The sequence below is a fragment of the Acomys minous genome (assembly GCF_964271855.1).
Source record: "Acomys minous genome assembly, chromosome: 2".
Taxonomy (NCBI): domain Eukaryota; kingdom Metazoa; phylum Chordata; class Mammalia; order Rodentia; family Muridae; genus Acomys; species Acomys minous.
In genome coordinates this window covers 16,700,110-16,726,859 of record NC_140484.1, presented here as the reverse complement: position 1 = coordinate 16,726,859, position 26,750 = coordinate 16,700,110, and the positions used below count along the sequence as shown (strand labels likewise).

The 26,750-nt window shown below is 44.3% G+C and overlaps 1 protein-coding gene across 2 annotated transcripts; it reads right to left on the bottom strand.

The window, feature by feature from the left end:
- Nucleotides 1–171: 171 nt before the first annotated feature.
- CWF19L1 (CWF19 like cell cycle control factor 1) lies at nt 172–26,289 on the bottom strand. Of its 2 annotated transcripts, none has more exons than XM_084763449.1 (14): nt 26,158–26,289; nt 23,126–23,210; nt 21,953–22,031; nt 21,103–21,204; nt 18,348–18,562; nt 16,497–16,615; nt 15,208–15,292; nt 14,178–14,318; nt 13,005–13,116; nt 12,077–12,156; nt 6,187–6,396; nt 5,327–5,446; nt 4,494–4,591; nt 172–1,875 (listed from the first exon to the last, which is right to left on the bottom strand). In XM_084763449.1, the coding sequence occupies exons 1-14, from the start codon at nt 26,178–26,180 to the stop codon at nt 1,731–1,733; spliced, it is 1,614 nt and encodes a 537-aa protein (XP_084619575.1). In that variant the 5' UTR covers nt 26,181–26,289; the 3' UTR covers nt 172–1,730. The 2 variants fall into 2 exon arrangements, with proteins under 2 accessions (XP_084619575.1, XP_084619576.1); XM_084763450.1 differs by having other exon boundaries at nt 21,953–22,015; nt 26,158–26,205.
- Between the last annotated feature and the right edge of the window lie 461 nt (nt 26,290–26,750).

Sequence of the window (26,750 nt, the reverse complement as noted above, 5' to 3'; positions counted from 1 at the left end):
TGAGAGCAATGCCAGCCCCAGCATTAAAGATGGAAGAGTGGGAGTCGCTGTTAAAGTCACAGGAGACAACCTGGTCCTCAGTGTAGCCCAGGATGCCCTTTCGTGGGCCCTCGGACGCCTGCTTCACCACCTTTTTGATGTCATCGTACTTGGCGGGTTTCACAATTCAAGGCTTGTTGATTTACTTATTTTATTTATTTTACACAGGGTCTATATAGCCCTGTCAGAACTGGAACTCCCAATGTAGACCAGGCTGACCTTAAAGTCACAGATATCTGCTTGCTAACTGCTAAGATTTTTTTTTTAACTGTCAAACTGTTTATTCCAGGCTCCACAATCTTCAAGTTTCCAAGACTGTTTTGGTTTTTGTTGCCGTTCATAAGCAAAATGGAACTCAAGAGATTTCTGTGAGAACCAAGTGAAGTTGGCCCAATAAAGAACAATTATTCTCTTTTGGCTTCAGACCTGCAGCATTCTCCCCTGCTCACGGCATCTGTTTCCTTAAGTCACAGTCACCTTTAGGATGGACCGACTGCATTTGCCCTTCGTATCTTGTAGTTCACTGTGGTCTATACGCTGATAATCCCTGAAGCCCTATCACCAGCCTAGATCTACATGGGTTTGGGAATTATCTACTAGCACTCTGGACACATCTAGGTCGGAATTGATAACTCAGCTGTCTTACACATCTAAAACACGAAACATCTAAAATGCATTCAAAGCCCTATCACCAATCCTGATCTGCATGGGTTTTAGAAGTATCTAATGGAAATCTGGACTCATTTATTGGGTAACTCAGGTATTTTAAACATCTGAAACAACACATTCAAAAGAGAACTCATGTTCTTAAATCTCCCATTTCCTTTCCCAGTTAGGTCATAAACTCTGTAACAGCAGGCATCATGCTGGACCCTCATTGGCTATCCTCTTGGAAGTGAGCATGCCGGAGTTAAATATCTGAAAGACGGCGTGGACTCCTTTATGTGAGCAAGATGATGCTGGGAGAAAACAATAGCAAAGCATGGCTCCCCCGCAGGTGTTCTGGGAGGACTGCTGGACAAAAGCTCGGTCTCCATTGCACACATAATTTCATTTCAGTGGTCATTAGAAACATAAGACATTTGTCAACCTTTTTTATCATTTACAAGATTTGGGGATGTTATTTTTGCACTATTTGGAGGGGGGGGCAGCAGGGAGGTCTCACACCACAGCCCAGTCTGGCCTAGAACTCACTATGTAGACCAGACTAGCCTTGAATTCACAGCAATTCTCCTGTATAACTCAATTTCTGAGGTTATGGGCATAAGCTACCACACCCAGTCTCAAAGGTTTTAAAAGTTTGTGAAGATGTGGGCAAACACAGCTGTTCTTAGAAATCTGTAGCAGACATTCTTTTATCATATAATTGCATTTCAGAATAACTTCTTTTTAAAAGGTCAATACACTGGGCATGGTGGTGCACACCGGTAATCCCAGCACTCGGGAGTCAGAGGCAGGCGATCTCTGTGAGCTGGAGGCCAACCTGGTCCACAAAGAGAGTTCCGGGACAACCAGGGCTACACATAGAAACCCTGTCTGGGGGGAAAAAAGGGCCAATCCTAGGCCTCTTGCTGCAGGCAGGCTCCATGGGCATATATGGAAAAGAGGCAGGGAGGTAGCCTCTACAGAGATGGCAGTTTCACTTTAACAACAGGCTGCAACAATCTCCTGTGACACGTCCTTCCCTTTGGCTAGTCATCCAGAGTGAAGTCAAAGGGTTCAAAGTCCTTCCGGAAGCTTCGGGCCAGGGCCTCCTCCTCCTCCTTACTGGTTTGACACTGCCTCCAGTCAGCCTTGTGGGGAATGTTGAGAATGGCTTCACTGGCCAGCACCTCCCTGCACAGAGAAGACAAAACAGGAGCGATAATTGAAAGCCACCCCTTCCTTCGCTCCCCTCCAGCCAGCTCTCCTCAGCACATCTAAAGAGTAGGCAGACTGTGACTGCTCACACTGCTCTCCTGCTCCAGCTGGCATCCCTGGCATCCTCTCTTGAATTCATGCCAGGTTAAGTGACCTCTCCCACCCCATTTATTTCTCCTTCCCTGCAACAAGTAGGAGCCACAATATTAGTGCTGAGGTAAGGAATACCCACACAAACTAGGACAGGCGCTGGTATCAGAAAGATCAGAGACAAATCTATTCTAAGTTCTGCTACTTCACGCCTATGACATGAATGCTCCTTCCATCGTGCCATGATTTCCTCACTTACAAGAGCACCCTCCTTATAGGATCTGGTACATACAGAAGCCATACAATCAAAGCCAATTCCCAGCTGCGATTATATCTTGCCTTAAATGACAGGTTTCACACAGTGCCTAGACCATGAGTTCGCTGAGGACATGGTTCGCATCACGTCACGGCCATTCTGACTTCTAGCTCCTCTACCTGTCTCGCAGTCCCCTCTTTTGTATGAGTACACCAAGAGAAGTTTATGCGAAGAAAACAACTTATATTGATACATATACAAGCATCTTCTAATTTCTACTGATTTATACTTTCACTTTTAACTTATTTTAATGTATCAGAAACAATCCTACTTGGCTCATTGCAACTTTGAAGGTGTAATAAATAGAGAAGGTGGAAATGAATCACAGTGGCCCTCTAAAAGTCAAAGAACCTAAGCTCTACTTTTGGTTTGATGCCTGGCAAATCTTGAGCATGTTTCTTCGTATGTAAAATGAAAAATAGCCATTTTCCCTATTAAGTATAACATGTATCAGTTGTACTTCTGTATTCTGAAATCCTTCCGTGTTAAGAACATAAGCAACTATGGTGATCACAGAATGTGGAGTGTACATGGCTGTGTGCACTGGCAGCACATACCCATGTCCCACTGTGCATATCTACATCTGTTGCTGAGACAGGATTAAGGCAGACATTTGGAGCATTTAACATTCTTGTTCTCATTTATCAATTATCTGTTTAAAAAACTGTATCTGATGGACTTATCAATGGGGCGATCTCTTGGAGGCTTTCCAAATTAGCCTAGGACTGGCAGAAGGCTCATTCAAAGTCCAGTTTAAACCACTGGGAGTGGTCGGAGAACAGCTGCAAGTCAGAGATCAGCATCAGACAACACAGCGTGTGCATTTTCTGCTTCCTTTTCACCAGCTTTTAGAACAATGCAGAATAACAAGGCTAAAGACCTCTCCTCTTGGTGTTCAGCACATTAAGGTTTAAACCTTCAACTGTGTGATCATGGGCATGCTACCTAACTTGCCAATACAAGATGCAACAGCCAATAGAGTAGCCACTAGCCAGATGTGGCTATTTAAATTTAAGCTCTAATTAAATACAATTAAAAATTCAAGTATTCAGTTCTATTACTCTTTTCCTTTTCAAAAATACTATATTTACTTACGTGTGTGGGTTCATGCATGCCAAACTACCTGTGTGCTCAGGGAACACATGAATGGGCATAGTTACCTCCTGCCATGTAGGTCCCAAGGATCAAACTTAAGTCACCAGATTTGGCATCAAGCCATCTCATCTCTGGCCCCTCTGTGTTGCAGTATATTTTATCACCATGTGAACCCCAAGGTTGTGCGGTCTATTGGAAAAACCTGTTTCTAGTTGTGGTATGGCTTAGCCCTAGCACACGCCTTTAGTCCAAGAGCTTTCTGCTTGAATTAAGTAAGAGGTGGAGCAAGCAACCAGTTGACAGGGAATGAACACAGAAGTCAGAAAGAAGGACAGAGAGCAGCACAGGAAGTAGAAGGGGAGGGACATTCAGTTTGAGGGATTGTTGAAATGGCATGGAGGAGAGCTGCCTTCAGCTGAGGAGGAAGGTCAGCTGGGTGCTTTCTCTGCCTCTCTGAGCTAGCAGGCTTCCACCCCAGCATCTGGCTCCCGAGTCTTTATTGGTAAAAACAAATGATAAAGATTTTGTTAGAAACAATGCCTCAGTCCTATTTCCAAGCACCCAAAGCTACATGTAACTTGTGATCACTGTATGAGTGCAGCTTTACAGTACATTTTCATGTTTGTATGAAGTTATGCTGGGCACTGCTCCAGTGCTGGCAACTGGATAACAGTATATAAACAACAGAACTAGGAGGTTAAATGAAACAATGCATGTGAGGTTCTTGCCAGTGTCTGACTCAGCGCATGCTCAATGGTAGCACTTTATTCTGAGAGAAGTGCTCTCACCCCGTCTTTTCCCTCTTCGGTCTATCCTTTATGTTCACTCTCGGCCCTTTCATGGAGCCTTACATTTGGCAGAAGTGAGCCTTTCCTTCTCTGAGTTTCTAATGTCCAGTGGTTCTCACAACTCGTTCATGGCAGTTTCACATTCTACACCACAAGGCCATCACACTGCTCTGCTCTGAGTCTAGGCAGGCTTCCTGGGGATGGACCATTCTCTAGCTGGTTTCTCACTGACTGTCGATGCAGCACATCACCGTGTTTGTAATGGGTCTAATGAAATATACTAAATAGAGTCAAAGCATACAAACCTTCCAAATTGCAAAGGAAAATTCTTTTTAATTCTGTGAAAAAGCTTTTCTCCTGTGTCCAGTTCAACATAAAAATACGCTGCTCCTGGCTGTGCAATCTGAAATAAACACAGTTGTGTTAGGACAAGTAAGACTTTTACATTAAAAAACTGGCTCATGTCCTGTAAATTCTAATTTAGCAAAGATTTTGGTCTAGAAATAAAAAAACAAAACAAAACAAAAACTTGAGACAGTATAGGAGCTAGAGTTTAAAAAGCCAATATGTTCCCAGTTGTACCTGTCCTTCTAAGTCACCATTTTAGGAAGTGTCTAATTTCTTTGTTTGTTTAATTCATGTGTGTTTATATGTGTGTGTACCTAACCCATGTGTGTGGTTACACACACAGGTGTGTCCATGTGCCTGCTGAGGCCAGAGGATGGCACTGTGTGTGTTTCTAAATTCTGCCCACCTGACACTTTAAAACAGGGTCTCACTGAGCCTGCAGCCTTTCAGTTTAGCCAGAGAGCCTCTTGTCTCTGCCCTCAGTGCGCGCATCGCAGGCACAGTCCCAGTACTTGATCTTTACAAGGTCCCCACGAGCCATCTAGCCAGCTCCTCCTTACTCTTCCTAGCACAGCACCAGACTCTGCTAGGATGACCTCTTCATCTCTAGACTTATCAATATCCTGTATCCTAACACTAAATGGCCACTCCTTAGTATTTTTGGAATAGCTTGACAGTACCTCTGACTCACCATGTAAAAAATCAGATCTGACCTCCTCTCTGAACATACCCCCCATCCTCCCCCACCCCCCACCTCCCCCACCCCCCACCTCCCCCCTTCCTGCTTCACCTGTTTGATGTCTGAGTGCTCTGGAATCTCCAGCAGCTCTATCTGCTGCTCCTGTGCCTGGGTAAGGAAGGCATCTTTAATGTCATCTGTAACACAGCAGCTGAGGGGCACAGGAATGACCTGCATTGGTGTGGGAAGAACAGAAGAAACTCTTTGTACTGGTTCCAAAGAAGTTGTGTCTTTCAAGTCGTATGGAAGTAGCAAATCCATCACTGGGGTGGGAAAACACCCCTCAGAATAGATTCTCCTCAGGCCAAACAGCCTCCATTGGCCTGGCTATAGGACTTAAACTTATGAGATCCTGTCACATATGGGAGCCGATATGACATTAGGAAACACTCAAGAGAGACCTCTTTGTCTCTAAGCCTTTGACAGCTCCTGCATAATGTAAGTGGCAGAGTCAGGCCCATTTGAACACTTAACAAATGCACCAGAAAGACGCTACCACCAAAGCAACAAATCACTCAACTTCCAGTGTCCTAGTTTCATGCTGCCTGGAAACTATTTCCTACTTCTAAACCTTCATTCATGCTGGGCTTCCACACAAAATACCCATGTCTTCAACCAGCAAAGCCCGTGTCTTCATCTTCCTCAGAACCTTTCTTAGCTACCAACTCTTCCTCAACAAGGCCCACACCATCCTGCTGTTCACTTCCCCCGAGCATGGCCTTCTCTATGAAATCCTGGGATTATCAGCAGATACTCTTAGCCCTCTAAATGACCACTAGTTAAATATTATCACAAAACAATAAATGCTCTAAGTATTAAATTTAAGTTAAATACTGAAGTCATTATTTAAATATTTATCAGTCTCGAGGTCCCCAGAGTGATTTCCAAGCTCTTGGGCAGAGAACACCTACCTGAAGCTGGAGGTGATGGCTCTTATAATTTCTTTCAAACAGAACACAGCGCTTCCCTCGACTCTTAAAGAAACGTTTCAGAGTAGCCTTATACTTCTCCACTTCTTCCACCACCTCTGCCGAAAGCTCCACAACTGACTGGTAGTGTCCAATGGGCAGGATGAGTACATGGTCATCAGATAGGCCTCCTTTGGCCAGGGCAAGGTAGCACTGAAAAAGAATCACACAGGCAAGAGAGCAAGCCTCCATGTATGACCTTTTTGGGGTTTTTGTTGTTGTTGTTTGTTTTTTGTTTGTTTGTTTGGTTTTGGTTTTTGAGACAGGGTTTCTCTGTGTAGCCTTGGCTGTCCTAGACTCACTTTGTAGACCAGGCTGGCCTTGAACTCACAATGATCTGCCTGCCTCTGCCTCCCAGAGTGCTGGGATTACAGCCATGCACCACTGTACCCAACTACATGCATGATCTTTCAGAGAGAAAAACCTATATACACAATGAGCCTGATGTACAGGAGAAAATGTTCCAGATGTGTCCCTTCCTTCCAGACAGAATAACAGGATCTTGCTATGCTGTGTAGGGCAGCCTCAAATTCATCATCCTCCGGACTCAACATCACAAGAACTGCACCCAGTCCAAGACTATCTGTCTGTCTGTCTGTCTGTCTTTATTCTCATTCTCTCTCTCTCCCCCCCCCCCTTTTTTTCTCAGTTTGGTTTCAAGACAGGGATTACCTGTGTCACTGAGCTCTGGCTGTCCTGGAACTCTCTCTGTAGACCAGACTGGCATCAAACTCACAGAGATCCGCCTGCCTCTGCCTCTTGAGTGCTGGGATTAAAGGTGTGTCTAACCATACCCAGCCCAAGATATTCTTATAGAAATTATATTGTAAAAGACTTGATTTTAAAGGTGAGAACAGGAGCTGGAGAGATAGCTCAGCAGCTAAGAGTACTGGCTGCTCCTCCAGATGACCTAGGTTCAACTCCTATCCTCCCAAAGTGGCTCATGACCATCTGTGATGGCAGCTTCAGGGAATCCAATGTCTGTCTGGTCTCTGCGCATCAGATATGGTGCACCAACATACACATACATATGATGGTTAGAACAGCATTCTTAAGCATCTTCTAAAGAATCTGATCAGTTATAACACATTTCCATGAGAATATCAAATGAACTAGAAGCATCCAAGAAGGGGTTTTGGCTTTAAGCACCAGAGACCATTTGGCCTATCACTCCCAGGATCTAAACTTCAAAGCAATTTTCGGTTACTATCACCTTCTCTTGAACCACAGAAAGGAAAGCCGGGTGTGGTGGCCCACACGGATAATCCCAACACTCGGGAGGCAGAGGCAGGCGGATCGCTGTGATTTCGAGGCCAGCCTGGTCTACAAAGCAAGTCCAGCACCGCCAAGGCTACACAGAGAAACCCTGTCTTGAAAAAACAACCACAGAAAGGAATACTTCTTATTTCAAGATGACTTCTTGCTTCCTCCCCCAGGAACATCGAACCCCATATCTCCATCCTCAATACACTTCTGGGCTTTTAAAAAAGAGGCTAAAGCAAACGTTGAGCATGTGTGTGAGGCGCTGACTGTGTTACACACAGTGAAAGCGAAGAGGCGGACAAGCTCACAGTGTGGGGAGAGAAACCTCAAGTTCAGATAGACACAGAGGCAGAGAACTCTGTTTTCCAACATTGAGTGTCAGTCTTTAATACACACACACACACACACACACACACACACACCACTTTTTTAAAAAGTATGTCAGGTAAGATGGCTCATGCATCTAATGCCAGTACTCAGAAGGTAGAAGACTAAAGTCTAGCTTTAGTCCAGGCAAAAACTATAACAACAAAACAAAATCAACATCATCAAAACAAGCTGTACAGTCCTAACAGTCATTTGAAAGGAAGATGCCTTGAGTGAGCAGGCAAAGGGCCAGAGGATACCAGTACAGGTAAATACATAGGCACTTACAAAAATTATACTTTTAGTGTAGTGCTCCCAACACTAAGGCTAAATGAGAAAGCCTAGTGACAAACTATATTCTAATATAAACCAAAGCGTGTTCATCCTGGATCTATGCCGGAGAACTAAACACATGCACAGCTGATTTCCCATGTGACTTAGGTTCATCGAAATCTCAAAGAGCAGGACAAGGATACACACATGTGGCTCTACCTACTCTGGGGGCTAAAACAGGAGGTTCTTAACAGAGGAGAGACTGAGGCCCCATTACCAATAACCAATCAATATCCTCCCCCAATCCTCAGAGGCATTGGAAGTTTTGATTAACACCCACTTTTTATGGCATTTCTTTGAAAAGGTTTGACTTCTAGCCTTTTTTTTTTTTTTTTTTTTTTTTAGACAGAGTTTCTCCATGTAGCTTAGCTATCCTGGCCTTGCTTTGTAGACCAGGCTGGCCTCAAACTCCTAGAGATCTACCTGTCTCTGCCTCCCAAGTGCTGGGATTACAGGCGAGCACCACAGTGTACATTGTGCATTCTTGAGCTATTTAAAGGCTAGGCTAAGCAGCTGTCACACCCCTAATGCAGTACCACCTTCCAGTTCCACTTCCCACTTTCCCAATCTGTCGCCACCCTTTTGAGCCCTGCTAACCTGTTCTATACTTGAGTGGTCTCTAACAGTGTATACAAGATGAGATAGCTTCTCCTGTGGGATACGTGGACTTGCAGTGGTTGCTCTGGACTTGGCATTCTGCCTCTTCCCCAGCCTGTGGCCACACCATTAGCACACTCTGTGTACACCCCTGAAGGAAGGAAAGCACAGCAAAGGCAGGGAAATCCAAGAGGCAAGTATAATAAAAGAAAAGCGGGAATGGCTGCAAGAAGAGACTGCGAGCCCTTTGCTAGAGGCTCAGAAGCCCAACAAATGACCAGTGTAGAGCTGACTACTAGGCAGGCTAGGATAAAATGCTCTTGAGGCCTTCTACTTGGCGCTAGGAAGCTTGGTCAAAAGCACTGCTGAAGATGACTTTTGCTGCCTTCAGACACAGAGCAACAGGGTTCCTTTATCATTTCCAGACCCGTCTCCTGGGGAATAGACTGTGGAAGAAAGGAAAGGACATTTCTCCCCAAGCTCTAGAACAGCATGAGGCCAAGCCTCTACTCATGCTCTACTGTGGGTGCTTGAACCTCTTAATGCGTCCCAAGCAGAAGGCAGTTCAAAGCCTGCCTCGCTACAGGCTGTGTGAGAGAGTGTTCTAAAAAGGGCACACCCACAAAAGTAAAAGCGTGTCAAGCTTGCTCTCAGGATTCATTCACAGGACCACAGGGCAACTGTGTGTCATAGGCCAGAATGCCGCCCTAGACAGTGTGCCAGTAATTAAGACATAAAACATAAATAGGAAAGTCTAGGCAGTTTGAAAGGAAGTGAAAAATCAAAGTGAGATTCCAGTTGGTCTACAGGAGGCCACGAAAAGGAGCTTTCAGCTTGTTAGGATGAAGTGAGGAAAGTCACTTCTAGAAACTGAAATTAGAAGAAATCAATGAAAAACAGACGAACACCACCAGTCTGCAGAAACATCACATATTATGCAAGCCTGCAGGAACATCCAATTCTAGCATGGGGGCAGGGCTAGAGTGCAAGTGTAACTCTGGTGATTAGCAGCTTCACCACAAGGCAAAGAGACAGTTATCTTTACAAAGCCTGAATATTTAATGGCCAACTGAGCTCCCTGAGGAAAACTACCTGAGAAATGTGAAACTGAATGACATCCCTGAGACACAGGATCGTCAGCGTCAGCTCCCTAAGCTGATTCAATGGCTGCTGATTACGTGACTAAATTCGTTATCCTAGGTACTTTAGGTATGGTATACAGTTACAAAGCTACATACTTGTGATGAGCTGGTTGTCAAATTAGCTACATTTGGAATGAACTAAACCTAAAAATGGAGGGCACAGCTGTGAAGGATTTCTGCTTCGTCTGAAGTGGGAAGATCTACTTCTAATCTTTGGGCTGGGAAGACACACCTTTAATCCAGACTTGGAAAATCCACCTCTAATCTGGGCCATGCCTTCTGCCAGAAGCCTACGTAAGGACATGAAAGAAGAAAGCGTTTTTCTTTGCCTGCTTGCTCTCTCCTTGATAACAAGCCCAGCTCTTCACTGGCATTAGAATTTACTTCTTCGGGATTCCAGTGTATACTGAAGACCAGCTGAGATATCCAGCCTCTTGGACATTCTAATAAATACCACATACAGACAGACATGCATACACAAATACACACACACACACACACACACACACACACACACACACACACGTACAAGTGCGTGAGCGCGCGTTCCAGCCCCAGGAGATCCCAGGCCTGACTCCTCAGGCACCTGCACTCACATGTACATACACCAACAAACATTCACATACACTTGATTACATACAAAATAATGCTCCCCAACACATACGGATTGACACATTCTATAAGTTGTATTGCTCTAGAAAACCCTGACTAATACAATCCTTGACTGGCAAACTGAATTTATCACTTTAGTCTTTCTTTAATGAGCTTCAGATCTTGTGGTTTTCGGATTTTTGTTTTTGGAGTGTTGTTTTAGACGAAGCCTCACTCTGAAGCCCAGCTCAGCCTAGAATTCATTGTGTGGTCTAGACTGGCCTTGAATATATGACAATTCTCCTGCCTCAACCTCCTGAGTGCTGGGATTACAGGCATGAGACACACCACTGAGCTAACAATATCAACATATAACTAAATCTAGTAGTGTATATGCTTATCCCAGGCCTGACTCCTCAGGCACCTGCACTCACAGGCACCAGCAAACACATGCACATGATTAAAAACAAACTATCTTTTTTTGTTAAGTTTAAACACAAATCTGCCAAGTTATTGAGCTATTCTCTTCCTTAGTATTTATCCAAAAGAAATGAAAACGTGTGACTTTATATTTTCCATTTACAAACACGCATGAACATTATCAGAAACATTATTCCCTAGAGCCATAAAATGGTAACAATCTAAGTGTCTACAAGTGACAAGTGAATAGACAAAAACAGTGTACCTATAAAACATTAATTAGCACCGGGCGTGGTGGCACACGCCTTTAATCCCAGCACTTGGGAGGCAGAGGCAGGCATGATGTGAGTTCAAGGTCAACCTGGTCTAGAAAGGGAGTCCAGGACAGCCCAGGCTACACATAGAAACCCTGTCTCAAAAAGCCAAAAAACAAAACAAAACATTAATTAGCAATAAAAAGGAATAAAACAGTTATACATGAAATACAATATGAATGAACCTTAAGAACATGACGCTAATCAAAGAACACACACACACACACACACACAGACACGCACACACACACACATATTTTTATATTTTTGAGACAAGGGTCTCTGTGTGGCCCTGGCTATCCTGAACTTTCTATGTCAACCAGACTTGCTTTGAACTCAAGCTATCACCTACCTCTACCTCCTGAGTACTGGAATCAAAGGCATGCACCATCACACCTGGCATCTAAACCTCTATTATGTGATGGATACATAATTCAATAAGCTTACTAAAATGTCAATGAACTGTACATTTAAAATGAGTAAATTTGCTGGACATGGTGGCTCACACCTTTAATCCCAGCACTTGGGAGGCAGAGATCACAGAGGATCTCTGTGATTTGGAGGCCAGTCTAGTCAACATAATGAGTTCCAGGACAACCAGGGCTATGTAAAGAGACCCCACCTCAGAAAGAAAGAAGGGAAGAAAAGGAAAGAGGGAGGGAGGGAGGGAAGGAGGAGGGAGGGAGGGAGGGAGGGAGGGGGAAAAATAGAGTAAATTTGATAAGCAGATCATACACCATGTAAAGTTTGTAAAAACCAAGTAATAGGCATTTTCTTCTCTGCGACCTATCTATGGAAGTCACTCACATGTGTGCCAATGTTGACCACCAAATGCTTTTCCACCTCAGGGCTGGCCAGGCAAAACCAACAAGGTCCTGGAGGCTGAGCTTCATAGGAAAGAAAACCAAATGGTATCATGATCCAATCACAACAGACAGCATCAACTTTACAGCATCTATCCTTGTGGCTGGAGAGGCAGCTTAGCAGGCCAGACAACTTGAGTTCCATTCCCAAACCCACAGTGGAAGGAGAGAACTCACTCCAGAAAGTTGTCCTCTCATTTCCACATGCACACCACAGCATGTACGCATGCGCATTCACACATACCAACAATAACTAAAAACGTTAAACGGGTAATTGATGGTTATTCATCATTGTCTGATCTATCCATATGACAAAGACTGCAAAGCACTGCCACAATGGGCTGGGCTTGCGGTTCTCACTATGACTGCCCAATGCCTGGCACCACTTTCAATGAAACTAAACCTCCATTTGAAGCTTTCAGATATTCAATCTACAGGTAGGTGGTCCACAAATAGATCATCATACAGCGACTAAGGCAGCATGCGGCTGGTCATAGGCTACAATGACCTGGGGGTGGGGCAATCAGGCACCCCAATTCTAGTCCCAGCTATGACATCAGCTAGCCACATCACCATGAATTTACCTTCCTAAGTCAGATTCACCTCTTATGAACTCACATCAGTTTTATATTCTTACCATGTTTTACAAAGACAAAGAGAACATTTTTCTATAGTTCTTACAGAAGAGTCTCAAAAGCCCAAAGTCAGGCCATTTTTATTCTATTTTATTTTCACTGTGTTCCTAATTGAGCCATGAGATTGTTCTGTGCCAGGAGACACTCTCAGCAACACAACTTCTCCACTCTCCCCACCCCCATCCATCCTCCACTGCCACCAGAGCCACTGCTCACAAGGGAGAGCAGGGTACTTACGAGGCTTTCGAGGCTGCTTGGCGTGAGGTGGCTTGTTATCTCTGCCTGTAGACGACCGTTTCCGTCCTGGCTTTTCATTCAAATCAAAGAAGAACTGACAGGCTGATTCTTCCTGAAATGGCCAGGGGGGAGAAGGGTGTTACTCGGCTGCCTGTAGACAAGGAGCCAACCAGCAAGCGAAAGGGAATTTTCTTGCCACTCACATCTATGTTTCTGCTCAGCCCTTCCTTGCCTTTCCTAGGGAAAAGAAGTATATTCCTAGCCTGATGCCTGGCCTCTCAGCCCCACATCTTAGCGTACTTATCCAATCAACTAGCAAAGTTATCTCTCCTGAGCAGTGAGTTAAAATGCAAGGTCTAGAGTAATTCTCCCCTGAGCCGGAGCAGCATGACCCAATTATTTTTTCTTCTCTCTCTCCCAGTGACAAGGAGTAGCCCTGAAATTTCAGAGATGAAACAAGTCTGATCCAATTTCAACTAAGGAGAAGAGAGGGAAAGAGCCATCAGGAGCAAAGGTAAAATGAGGAGGCAGGAAGTGTTTAGAGTGGATGGAAAAGTCCAAGGAAACAGACCATGCAGCCTAACATGGAAACGTGATGGGCACTGGGGAGAAATTAATTTCTAAAGCCTACTATTAAGAAACTTCTTCGAAGTAAATCTTATTTATTATAATTATATAAATAATTATTATAAAATCATAAATCTCTGCTACCAATGGACTCTTGCCTCAAACACTGAAAATAATCAACTTTAGATAAGGAAAAGCAGTATGAATCAACTTAGGCAAAGACTCAACATGTAATTGTTAACCCACAAATACAATTTAAAACTTGAGTTTGATTACAATCTATTAGGATCTTGTAAATTTTGTTTTGTTTTGTTTTTGTTTTTCAAGGACAGTGTTTCTCTGTGTAGCCTGGGCCATCCTGGAACTCACTCTGTAGACCAGGCTGGCCTCGAACTCAGAGATCCGCCTGCTTCTGCTTCCTGAGTGCTGGGATTAAAGGTGTGCACCACTGCCACCAGCAGGATCTTCTAAACATTATCAGGATTTGCCAAGAGGAAAATCACTGTGAGTCAAAAGCTGAAGTTGTTTGGTGCATGGAACTACATCCGGGAAACCATTCCTACAGAAAGCAACCTGCCTGAGACCAAGGCCACAACCGGAAATTACCTGAGCAGCAGGAATGTGCTTTCTTCCGGCTGCTTCCTTCCCAGAGTCTCGGTAAGGGTTCTCGGTGACATCCGGGGGCTGTTTCACCAGCTCTGCTACAGCCATTAGCTTCATGGGAACTATACTGAATGCATAAAGATACTCCAGGAAAAAAGAGTGCAATGTTAGGTTGTCTCACTGTGACCAGCGCATTTCATGATGACAAGGTCACTGAAAGTCTCTGACATTAAGTAAAATTACAAGCCTGCTTGTGGCTCCGAGAATACACAGTAGTGTAGCAAATGCTATTCCAGTGGCCTCTGCAATGGCTAATGAGGACTCACACAGTAACGAGTAAAACCCCAGAGCCCCAGCCCTTAGACAGACTAGGTTCCTCACTTGGATAGGGGAACAGTGACAACCTCCACTACAAGGCTCAGGGGTCTTGTTCTGAAAACCTTGAAGACAAACTTTTCCTGTCACTGCATCCTTTGTTTATGTGAGTTTTGTCAATAGAATGAATCATGGCACTCCCTTTCCATCTTCTTAATGAACACTCCAATAAGAAAGGTAAGGTTTCCCACATACATACATACATACATATATACATATATACATGGTTTGTTTGTGGTGTTGTTACAGGGTCATATTATGTAACCTTGACTAGCCTGGGACTCGCCATGTAGACCAGGCTGACCTTGAACTCACAGAATCTGCCTGTCACAATCTCCTCAGTGCTGGGAATAAAGGTGTGCACCACTGCTCCTGGCTTTAAGAACAGTCCTGAGAGGCAGGACTCTCTTAGCTATTATTTTAGCTAAACGAAGCTGCTAGAAGCAAGCACGCTTATCATCTGAGGGAAAAATCACATAGAGCCCTGGGGGCAACCACTTGGCCGTGGAAGGAAAGGAAAGCTGCTCCCTGCCCTCTCATCTCCCACGGAATCCCGCCTTTCTCTAGGGCCTCCTACAAGGCACTCAAGGAAGCCATGGAGGCTGCTGGGAACTCACAGTTGAAAGCCAAGTTACCAACCAACCACTCAAATCTTTACCTTTTTCTTTTCCGGATTTCCAACATTCGCCAGTGCTATGAAGCGAGTGGCATGCTGTGCACTTTCTTGTAGAACAACATGGTTTCTAAAACGTATTTGGAAGAGAACACTTTGTTTTATCTAACAAAACAACGGGTCTCATCATGGCACTTTCATACACGAGTCTTTACGCTCTGCTTTAGCTCACCCCTCCCAGCGCCACCTGCTCTGGCTCTCTTCCTTCCCCCAAACAGTTCCTCTTTCTTCTTTCATGGTATCCCAACCGAGACTACAGACCCGGGTGAGGGATGGGAAAGAGGAAGTCTTAAATGCTGCTGGTGGGAACGTGACTTGTGCAGCACTCAGAGCCGCATGTGACCCTGCTGTTCCACTAGGCTCTATGATCAAACAACTCATCCATGTTTACAGCTATGCTCTTCACTCGGAATAGTGGAGCCACCTAGCTGTCCAACAGATGAATGGCTTTTAGAAATGGTGCACATACACATGGAATTTCTAACCATAAATAAAAACAAAAGCATGACATTTGCAAGAAAATGGACTCTACTAAAAATCATTATATTAAGGGACATAAACTATCCAGAAAGACAAATGCTACACATTTTCTCTACAACCTAGATTTAAAAGTGTGTGTGTGTGTGTGTGTGTGTGTGTGTGTGTGTGTGTGTGTGTGGTGTGTATGCATATGTGTGCTTATATGAAGCCAGAAGATGAGAGGAAGTGTTCTTAATTGGAAAGGGTGGCAGACAAAAACCAGGTAATAGACTGCCATTTACTTTTGATTTGTAATTGTGAAGTAGATAAAATTCCACTAGGTCATGAAAAGAGCAGAAGTCTTGAATAACAAGTCGGGTGACCTCAGAGAAGTCACCTAGCATCCCAGTGGGACTTATGTACCTCTAACCTCATATAGGGCCAATGTGACAGATAAGTGAGATCACACCCTCTCAAAGAACCAAAATGCCAACTTTTGCTCTTTAAAAAGTTGTAAAATGTTGATCAAAATGTTGCTAACTCGAGCCAGATGCTGGAGATATGAGGACTATGTTCACTAAGCTGGGTCAGCAGCTCCGGCTCCTATGCTGTGTCACCTCCCGGAATTGTAAACTAAAACAACCCTTTCTCTCCTAAGTTGCTTTTGGCCATGATATTTTACCACAGCAACAAAAATGAAACGAACACAGTTGATCATTTGTCCTGATGCCTTAGTACTAGAAGGAAGCAAGACCTAGGGCTAAAAGCGAACAAGATGAACGAGTTTCTAGGGACAGCCGGGAGATGTTACCCACCTGTATGGAAGTCTCTCATAATACGACTTCTCCAAAGCAGCAAAATGATACCTAGGTTTCAAGCTTGAGGCAAGACTGGAGACCAAAGCGGAGCCACATTTTTTAGTATCTACTTCACCCTAGTAAATGGAACTCGGTTATCCACATTCAGGAATTATGAAAGATACAAAAAAACCCAAAATGTTTTGAAATACCTTTCAAATTCATACATCGATACAAATTCAGACTGCAGGATTTGCAGTGAACTGCAAAACTAGGGCAATCAAACATATAAAGACATTGGAATTTTTTAACTACAGAAATGGCACAGCTGTTGGAGACCAGAGGGTGCAGAGTAAGACCACCCCTCCATAGTAAGCTCTAAAACACATTAGGACCCCTTTTTGAACACAGGTCTCTCTCTAGAGCCTATAAACTACATCTCCATAATATGCCTTATAGTGCACATGTGTATCTGATAGAGTTACTAAGTCATGGTCAATGCAGAAAATAAACTTAAATGCTAGCATTCGGAACACAAGGGGCCTGCAAACAGTCAAGGGCCTCATAAGCACATAAGCCTTTCTTCTGTTCAGTCAAGGAAACAGCACAAACACATCTTTTTTAAAAAGCTTATAGGAATCTTTAACCCCTAGCACTCAGAAGGCTGAGGCAGGAGAATATCTGTAAGTTTGAGGCCAGTGTGGTCAACATGGCAAGTTCCTGGCCAGTCAGAGCTACAAAGAAACACAGTCTCAAACAAAACAAAACAAACAGAAGCTTGCAAGTACACTATTTTGTCATGGTAGGTTTGCACACAGAACACTCCTAGCTTTTGTCTCATGCTTTCCTTCGAGTTTCTGCTAAAAGGCAGGTGACCTTGGACTTAGTGGTCATTTCACAAAGATTAGCTAACTATATTGTTTTCTTTCACATAGAAATCTTGGATGGTTGTCTATAAACTTTGACCAAAGCTTCCACCCCTACTGGCCCACACTGACTTTTAGCTCTCCCCAGAATGAGGGGCTCCCTTTCTAGAAGAGAAGGAGCCACAGGAGAAGTGAGGCTCTTTTCCTTTCCACACTCTGCCTGACGACGCCTGGCATCTTCCTGACTTTTATGGTCCCAGACACTTAGTGCTGAGTCAGCAAGGACTGGTGTACACAGGCAACACTCTGGAACATCACTGATAATTCTGAAACTGTTTGTGAGGGTTCACTCTCAAATTCAGTCTTAACGTTTCCCTCCACTAAGGCTCGGCTGATGCTCTCTACCCTTACACAACCTTTCGAAGGTCCTCCTTAGGCCATGTCTACAGTTTACTGGTGATGGCCCCTTCTCAAGACTATTTATAAAAATACGTAGGTGGGTCCCGGGACATCCCAGAATATTAATGTCCCTAACAGAAACTCAGTCTTCGGCACCTTGTTCCTCATCTGTAGATATTTACATTACTAGACTCAATCTCACAATGGCTCAATTTTAAAATATATTTTGATAGCCAAAAACCAATATTCTGGAATGGAAGGGGGAAATAAATGCAACTGGAGAGATGCCAATAGCTGTAAATCTTTCCACTGAGAACTAATAAACTTGCAAAGTGTGTAAAGAAGGTTAATGGAGAATATTTGTAAAGAACACAATCTCAGGAACCATTTGCTCATAACTAAGATTCAAGAATCTCATCTGTAATTTATATTTTTATGAGATCAACTTCTATTTTGGTTTAGAATCTTGAAAAATTTTCACAAAGCATTTCTAGTAAAATGTACTAAGAAGTAAAATATTCAAAATAAAGAGAAATACTTTAAAAACCCAACTTAAGCCAGTGTGATCTGCTTTAAAACTTGCAACTGAACAAGCACTACTCACAGAGGAATTCGCGAAGCTCCCCACATACTTGGGCCATGGGGACGTGAGCAAGATATCAACACCCTTGAACTGGGATGCCGAACACAGCATTGTTCTCAGGGAAGACACATCTTTGGGACTAAAGCTGTGAGCCGGGGCTGGTTCATCTAAGGACTCTGTCCCGCTGAGATACGCAATCTGCAGTCCCGAGCTTCCGGTGAAGACACCTTTTCGACCTGGGTTCAAAGAAAAACGAGTGAGTATTAGTAAAAAGGAGGAAATGTGGCACTTACTGTCTTTCACCATGCCTCCCTCTCCTGCCTTTCTACTCTCCTGAAGGAGTTGACTCCTACAGCTCTGCTCTGGCTGCCCGGATCCAGGCTGCCTGCTTCTCACAATATTCCTGCTCCATGTCTGAAGAGCTCCTAGGGGCAGCTGCTGGTCACTGCCTGGGCCTTCCAGTGGCCTCTTACCCTTCAGTCAGATTCTCTCAACTGGGTGTCTGCACACTGAATGTCCCAGAGCAGCTGCTTCCCCGGCCCATGACAGCCTCTCACCGCCTTGCCTCCCCCTCACTCTATTTCCTTAACAGCATGATCCTCTTCTCAGCTTTATTTTCCATTTTTATGGTACCTACTCCCCAAATTGTATACTAATTGATCTACCCTAGAAAGAACTATCAAATTATATTCAACTGCAGAGCTTCAGGCTATCACACGTCTGACAAGACCACTGTTGAAATCAGTAGAGTTCCCCAAATAAGATGGTTGACAAATACAGTAATGTACTTAATACAAACTGAAAAAAAAAAACATCGATGATTGTGACAAGTTGGACCCATGTTCAGATTTCAAAATGTCTGTCTCACAACTGTAGCTAAAAATAAACAAGCGGAGGGGCTAGAAAGAGGTCAGGCATTAAGAGCCCTGGCTGTTCTGTTAGAGAATTTGGGAACAGCTCCCAGTACCCACATGGCAGCTCATTAAAGTCTAATTCTACTACATTTTGGTGGCAGAACACATTTAGCAAATGTGTGAGGCCCTGGGTTTAATTTCCAGTAACACAAATAATAATGTAACAATACATTTACATCATATTTTTAAAGTGTCACTCCACAACTTGCCTATAGGAGTATCACGTGACTGGAGAGAGCTGACATGCTCCTGTGAGGCCACAACTGCACACAGGACTAAAGGCAACGGTAGACCATGTGGGAGGGAGAGGGAGGCTACGGTAGTCCATGTGGGAGGGTGAGGGAGGCCACGGTAGTCCACGTGGGAGGGTGAGGGAGGCCACGGTAGTCCACGTGGGAGGGTGAGGGAGGCCACGGTAGACCGTGTGGGAGGGTGAGGGAGGCCATGGTAGACCACGTGGGAGTGTGAGGGAGGCCACGGTAGAGCATGTGGGAGGGTGAGGGAGGCCACGGCAGACCGTGTGGGAGGGTGAGGGAGGCCACGGCAGACCGTGTGGGAGGGTGAGGGAGGCCATGGCAGACCACGTGGGAGTGTGAGGGAGGCCACGGTAGTCCACATGGGAGGGTGAGGGAGGCCACAGTAGACCACGTGGGAGGGTGAGGGAGGCCACGGTAGAGCATGTGGGAGGGTGAGGGAGGCCACGGTAGACCGTGTGGGAGGGTGAGGGAGGCCACGGTAGAGCATGTGGGAGGGTGAGGGAGGCCACGGTAGACCACGTGGGAGGGTGAGAGAGGCCACGGTAGACCACGTGGGAGGGTGAGGGAGGCCACGGTAGAGCACGTGGGAGGGTGAGGGAGGCCACGGTAGACCACGTGGGAGGGTGAGGGAGGCCACGGTAGACCACGTGGGAGTGTGAGGGAGGCCACGGTAGACCACGTGGGAGGGTGAGGGAGGCCACGGTAGAGCATGTGGGAGGGTGAGGGAGGCCACGGTAGAGCATGTGGGAGGGTGAGGGAGGCCACGGTAGACCACATGGGAGGGTGAGGGAGGCCACGGTAGACCATGTGGGAGGGTGAGGAAGGTCACCTCTAACAAAGGAAATGCAGAAGCATTCTAGAGGTACAAGCCCATGAAGAAATGTGAAGAGAAACCATGTTAGAAAATAATGACTTAAATGGTCTAAAAACCAGTAAACTAACAGCAGACAGCTCTGAAGCTGAAGAATGCAGAGGGCTGTGAACAACTTTAATCTGGGATCAGAGTGTCCCTGAAAGCAGAAAAAAAGACAAAAGAAATGAAAAAACAAAACAAAACAAAAACCAAAAACCAAAACATCAAGGATGAACACTATAAATTTCAGAAGTCGAAGCCTTAGACTGAAGCCTAGAGTAAAGCTAGTTAGAAGCCAAATTAGCAAGTAAGGTATGTGTGGATGTATATATATGCATGCAGATATACATACATACACATATATATTACTTACACACACATATATGCATACATATACAGCAAGATCTGTGTAAGAATGCAATTTCTTTTATTTGAATGTAATGTACACCTTAAGTTCTCCATATATTGTGGGCAAGGAATAAGTCACTCTAGCTGACTAAAAAAGTGTGTACAGGGCCACAGGAATGCACTGAGATTAAGAGGAAATAGAGAAACAATGAAGAAGAAACATTATTGTCCAAAAGGGTATAGACACAGACAGTGAGAAAAAAAACCTGCCCAAAGGGAAAAACAAAACAAAATCCTTATTCTCTCAAGCAGTAATGGCAGAAGAATCCAGTCAAGACTTTTCCTGAAATATTAATCCCTGAAAATTTTTTACTAAAATTCATTCCAAAAAATAATTAACTTACCCAGGTAAGTGATGTTTTCAGCTAATTCACACCCATCAGCATCCTGGAAATATTTTACTGTTTCCTGGTTATTGGCACCAAGCACATATGTCTGAATAGGAGCTAATGAGGGAAACAGACATGCCACCATGTGGTTACTGGATCTGCTCTGAAAACTGGGAAATGTTTCCTCGTAGGAAAACCAGTCACAGTGACAGTAAAGAGGCCACGCGTTCCTTCCACAGCCACCGTAAACGTGCAGCATGCTCACCACTAAGACTCCTAATCCAAGCCTCTGTCTTAACTGCTAAATGATGTCAATGAATTACCGCCTTAAAGTAGATGGTCCACGTATAAATAATAAAGAAAACACAGCCTAAAGTAAAAGCACTTGATGAAAAAGCCATTAGGCTGAAAAAAAGAAAGAGAAAAGGACGTGCTTAGTTGCATTTATTCAGTTTCTACCATTCAAAATGAGCATTCTTTTGGTAGAATGAAACTGAATGAAATTAAAATGTGAAAAAACTGGAATGTTCATAATACATACATACATATATATTACATTCTTTTCAGTTCAATGCAGAGTTCAAGAGGGTCAGAACACTCTTCGTCATTTTATTTGTTTTAGACAGTCTAACCATGTAGCCCAGGCTAGCCGGTCATGGATTTATGATACTCCTCCCTTAGCCTTTCTCGCTGTAGCACTGGACATGCACTACCAAGGACAAGAGAGAAACTCTCTCCAAGAGCAGCTATGTCACCAATGCATGAGACACACCTTCAGCAACCGATACGTGAAAAACAGCCGGGCAATAACCACAGCCCCTGAATTTGTTAGAAATCATACATTAAATAAAAATAATTTCTGTACCTTTCCTGTTGCCAGTCTTATACTCCTCCCACTCAGCATCTTGGGTAGAGCCAAAAAAGTTTCCTACACACAACAGCAGCTAAAATGAGTTTTTAAAGATATATGAGATTAAAACAAAAAAATTAAACATTACATTATTGATTGTGATATTCAGCTAGTTACTCTAATAGTCTCAAACCAAGTATTTATTCTTTAATTTGTAGAATTTCAAGATATCTTTAAGAGCAGTTAATTAACTGATAATTCTATGAATTATTAAGCTTGGATGCACTGTCAATCCAATCCAAGTTGGGGGTGGGGAGAGGGGAGGGGCATGGACTTTGAGCAGGCAGAGGTTAAGTGCTTTCCACAGTTCCCAGGGCCTCGCCGTGCTTCTCCTCCCTTGGAATACACAGCGGTGTTGACACAGAGACTTAAAGAATGCCTCTGTGAAATACGGAACTTAAATATTAGACTTCAGAAATAGGTGGGGGCGGGGGCATAAGAACATCACATTTGCCGCCCACTGTTTTTACTTAACCTTTAACCCAGTGAACAAATCTCCCCAAGCCTGCAATACTCTCCTGCATCCAAAGAATTCATAATGACTTGGCAACAGCACACAAGTTCATTTCCGGTTCTTTCTTTTGTGAAGCATTTGCACATCTGTCTGTTATCTGATCTAATCTACGCACATACCCATGACGCAGATCTGTGCTACCAAACCCAGGAGTCAGGACTGCCTAGCTTTGTTCAGTTTGTTTGTTTGTTTGTTTGGGTTTTTGGTACAGTGAGAAAGTAACAAGATTTAAATTCAAAACTATAAAGAGGTGAACAGTAAATAGGTCTCCCTTATCACATCAATCCATAGCTACTAAGTCTTCATATTAAAGGAAAAAATTAACCTAACCACCCCCCAAAATGGCCGCGCATGGTGGCGCACACCTATACTCCCAGTACTTGGGAGGCAGAGGCAGGTGGATCTCTGTGAGTTTGAGGCCAGCTCGTTTACAAAGCAAGTCCAAGACAGCCAAAGGGTACACAGAAAAACCCTGTCTCAAAAAAACAAACAGCAAAGAAACAAACAACAAAGAACAAAAACCAAAAAATGAAGTCAATCATAAAATCAACAAAGAATCTACACTTTAATGTTTGACCACAGTAGTAAAATTTCAGTAAAAATGATCATCTTACGTCAAAGTTCCCACTTTTCTTCTGAATTGTCCGAACTCTATTGAATAAAACATCAAACTTTCCTTCAACATCTCCACATGCCAAGCTGCGAACAAGAGATAAACATTACAGCAATTCAGGAAACACAATGGATCTGCTAGTCTTGGTACCTATTACTTGTCGTCTGGATTGGAGATAGGATCCAGGCTCTGTGGGAATCTGCTGACGTTTGGTGCATATGGACCACGACTGGCCACCAGGCAGTTTCCTGAAGATCTCACCAACATCTCCAGCTCACCATATCTAAAACTTAGCTCTTTGTAACTGAGCCAACGCCTTCTCACTACCGTATTTTGAGGATGGGCCTATCACCAACCTGGTCACTAAGAGTCAGCAAGTCCCTTACTTAATCTGATCCAAGTAGCCTTTTCTCCAAACGTTTTTCATAATCACTCCATTCTCCTTACTTCTGCTGCCTGGGCCTCACTACACGGCTTCAGTCATCATCAGTGCCCACCAAGTGAACAACTACACTCTGCAAAGTCCAATGTGCTGAATACTGTCCTAAGAACACGGTAGAACTATAAGAGGAGGAAGGCTCATTTAAAGCCTCAGAGTTCACAATAAGGAAAAGGACACTTCAGTCCTAAGATTACATGGGAAAGGCTGTGGCAGGAGGCAAGCGGGAAGTGTTAAGGAGCAAGGAGCCGAGCATGATAAGGCAGACTATGCCCAGCTGTCACGTGACTTGTTCTAACAGCTCAGTTCCGACTTTAGGAATTCTGATTTACATAGTTACATAGTTGTTTGTCTCTACTTTGGGGGAGGTATTATATTAGGAGGCTTATATGTGCCACCGTGCTCATGTGAAGGTCAGAGGACAAACAGAGAGAGTTCTCTCCTTCTGCCATGTGTGTCATCAGGGACTGTACTCGGGTCATCAGCCTGGCAGGAAAGGCCTCTACTCACTGGGCCATTTCATCAGCCCTTATTTTCTTAATGTTTCTATTGCTCTGTCAGCATGGCTCTCTGTTGTTGTTGTTTTTTAATCACTCCTACCATTGAACATTTTCAAGCAGCATAATGACTGTATGTTTCATCAATACTTTTAATAACAGCAAATGATGGTCTAGAGAAACTGTTGACTACTATTGTTGAAAAGGCTAAGTACTGTTGAAAGGGTTAACTACTGTTGAAAGGGTTGACTACTGTTGAAAGGGTTGACTACTGTTGAAAGGGTTGACTACTGTTAAAAGGGCTGACTACTGTTGAAAGGGCTGACTACTGTTGAAAGGGTTAACTACTGTTGAAAGGGTTGACTACTGTTGAAAGGGTTGATACTGTTAAAAGGGCTGACTACTGTTGAAAGGGTTGACTATTGTTGAAAGGGCAGTGGCCTGTGGGAACAGGGAGGAGGAAAACAGATGACTTAGGATGGCCAATGAGGGGAAGCAGGAATGGAGGGAAACAGCTGAGCAACTGAGAGTTCTGATGAGGCAGAGAAACCACAACAGAGACTTTACGGATCCTCTAGTGCTTTCTCTGCTTTCTAGTCACTCAACACACAACTGTAAGTTTAATGACCCTTTCTGAAACCATTACAAGCTGCGCCATTAACTGTAGTCTTTCTCGGGTCCTAGCCTGTCTTTCCAGTACTTTCTCTACATTTTCCTAACTGAACTCTCCACACACTACAGACTGACCACTCTCTGGCCCTGCTCTTGTCTAGGGAAGTTCCTGTAATAGCTCCGATATACTCATTCTCAAAGCCCAGGAAATCTCTGTAGCTTTCCTGGTGGACTGAGAACACCACTCCTTCCCAAAAATCACAAACACCCCTATCCCATTTCAGAACAAACCCCGTCTTAACTATTATGCAGTCTGATTTATTCTCTAAGAGCCTCTAAAATCTTTTCAGTCCCCACTGACTATCAATTCCCGGCAGGCACATTCAATCGTCACTATCTGATAAGGCTCTTTTACAGCATTGTCTGAGCCCAGTGACTGAAAACGGACATCTATGACCGTCTTATAGTGGGGGATCCTCACAACCAAGATTCACTAAGCCCTACTGATTACATCTTAAAAAGCCATCAATTCCTGAGCTTTCCCTGTGCCATCACTCTACCTAATCCTGGCTGCCTTCGACTTTGGCTCTGATTTGTTTCCCACCTTTCAAGTAGACTACTTTTCTTTTCTTTTTTGGGGGGGAGGGGGTTGGTTTTTCTAGACTGGGTTTCTCTGTGTAGCCTTGGCTGTCCTGGGCTCGCTTTCTAGCCCAGGCTGGCTTCCAACTCACAGCGATCCACCTGCCTCTGCCTCCCGAGTGTGCGCCACTGCACCCAGCCTCAAGCAGACCACTTTCTATAACGAAAATTGGATCACTCTAAGTAGCTTTTAAACGTCTCAGTGATTTTTATGAGCTTAATGCAATAATATTTGCCAGAGTTAAATCCTCATTTTCTCAAGAAAGCTTTAATTCTTCCGTTATGCCAAATATCATTATGATGTAACTTCCAGAATCGTCAACCTTTTCTCTATTTTCCGCATTCGTCGATACTTGTTCCTCTAGTCTAGACTATCAGCCACCAAGGCAGGAAGTCATTTATGCAACATTTGGCACCATGTATGACACACTGCCGCTGCTCAACAGTCTTTCTGAATGAATGAAGTCTTGTCTGCGCTAACCGACTGCGCCACAAAAGTACGCCAGTGCAGGGGCAATGTTTATTCTGTCTGCTAAGACCCATAAATGTCTGCAAGTATTTGACTAATCAATATATGTCTCAACGGGAGAAATGAAAGGAAGATGGTGTGTCGCAGGCAAAGTAAGCCTAAGAAAAAGGAAGTCTGGCTCTGCCTGTTTTTATTCCTCCGGGAGAGACTCTGAAGACCCCAGGGAGAACAGAGAGAGGAAAGCAGAAAGCCTCCAGCTCCCAGCAGCCCCACGACCTCCCCTCGGCCTTCCCCTTCCGGTCTGAAGAACGACCCCACCCCCACCCCTTTCTCCTTTCCCACGAGGTCCCTGAGTCTAACGATGCAAAATCACTCACAGTCGCAGCGGCTTCTGGTCCATCGGTAAAGACAACCTGTGCTAGGCCAGCCACCCAAAGCTAGTAACACGAACGCGCGCTCAACTTGGAACGCCAGAGCGCGGACATATGACATCACACAGCTCAACCAATGAGAAATCACCTAACTACAGGGAGTGCCGAGGGATAAAAACTCTCTCCGCGGCTTTGTTTTGAGAGAAGATAATCCTGGAGTGAAAGGAATGAAAACGAATTTTCGTTGTTGTTGTTTTATTTTGTTTGTTTTAGAAACATGTGGCGTTAATGAAGTGCACGTGCACGCGCGTGTGGATTTATGTGTATGTGTGTTTGTATGTGTGTTGGGGCCAGAAGTTGGAGCTGCACCAGTGGCTCTCAGCCTTGCCAACGCTGCGACCCTTTAATACAGCTCCTCGGGTTGTGCTGACCCCAACCATAAAATTATTTCCGGGCTACGTCATAACTGTAATTTTGCTGCTGTTATGAATCATGAAGTAAATATCTGACATGCAGGATAGCTGATATGTGACGCCCAAAGAGGTCGTGACCCACAGGTTGAGAACTGCTGCCTTGAAGACCGTGGGTTCTAAAGGTGG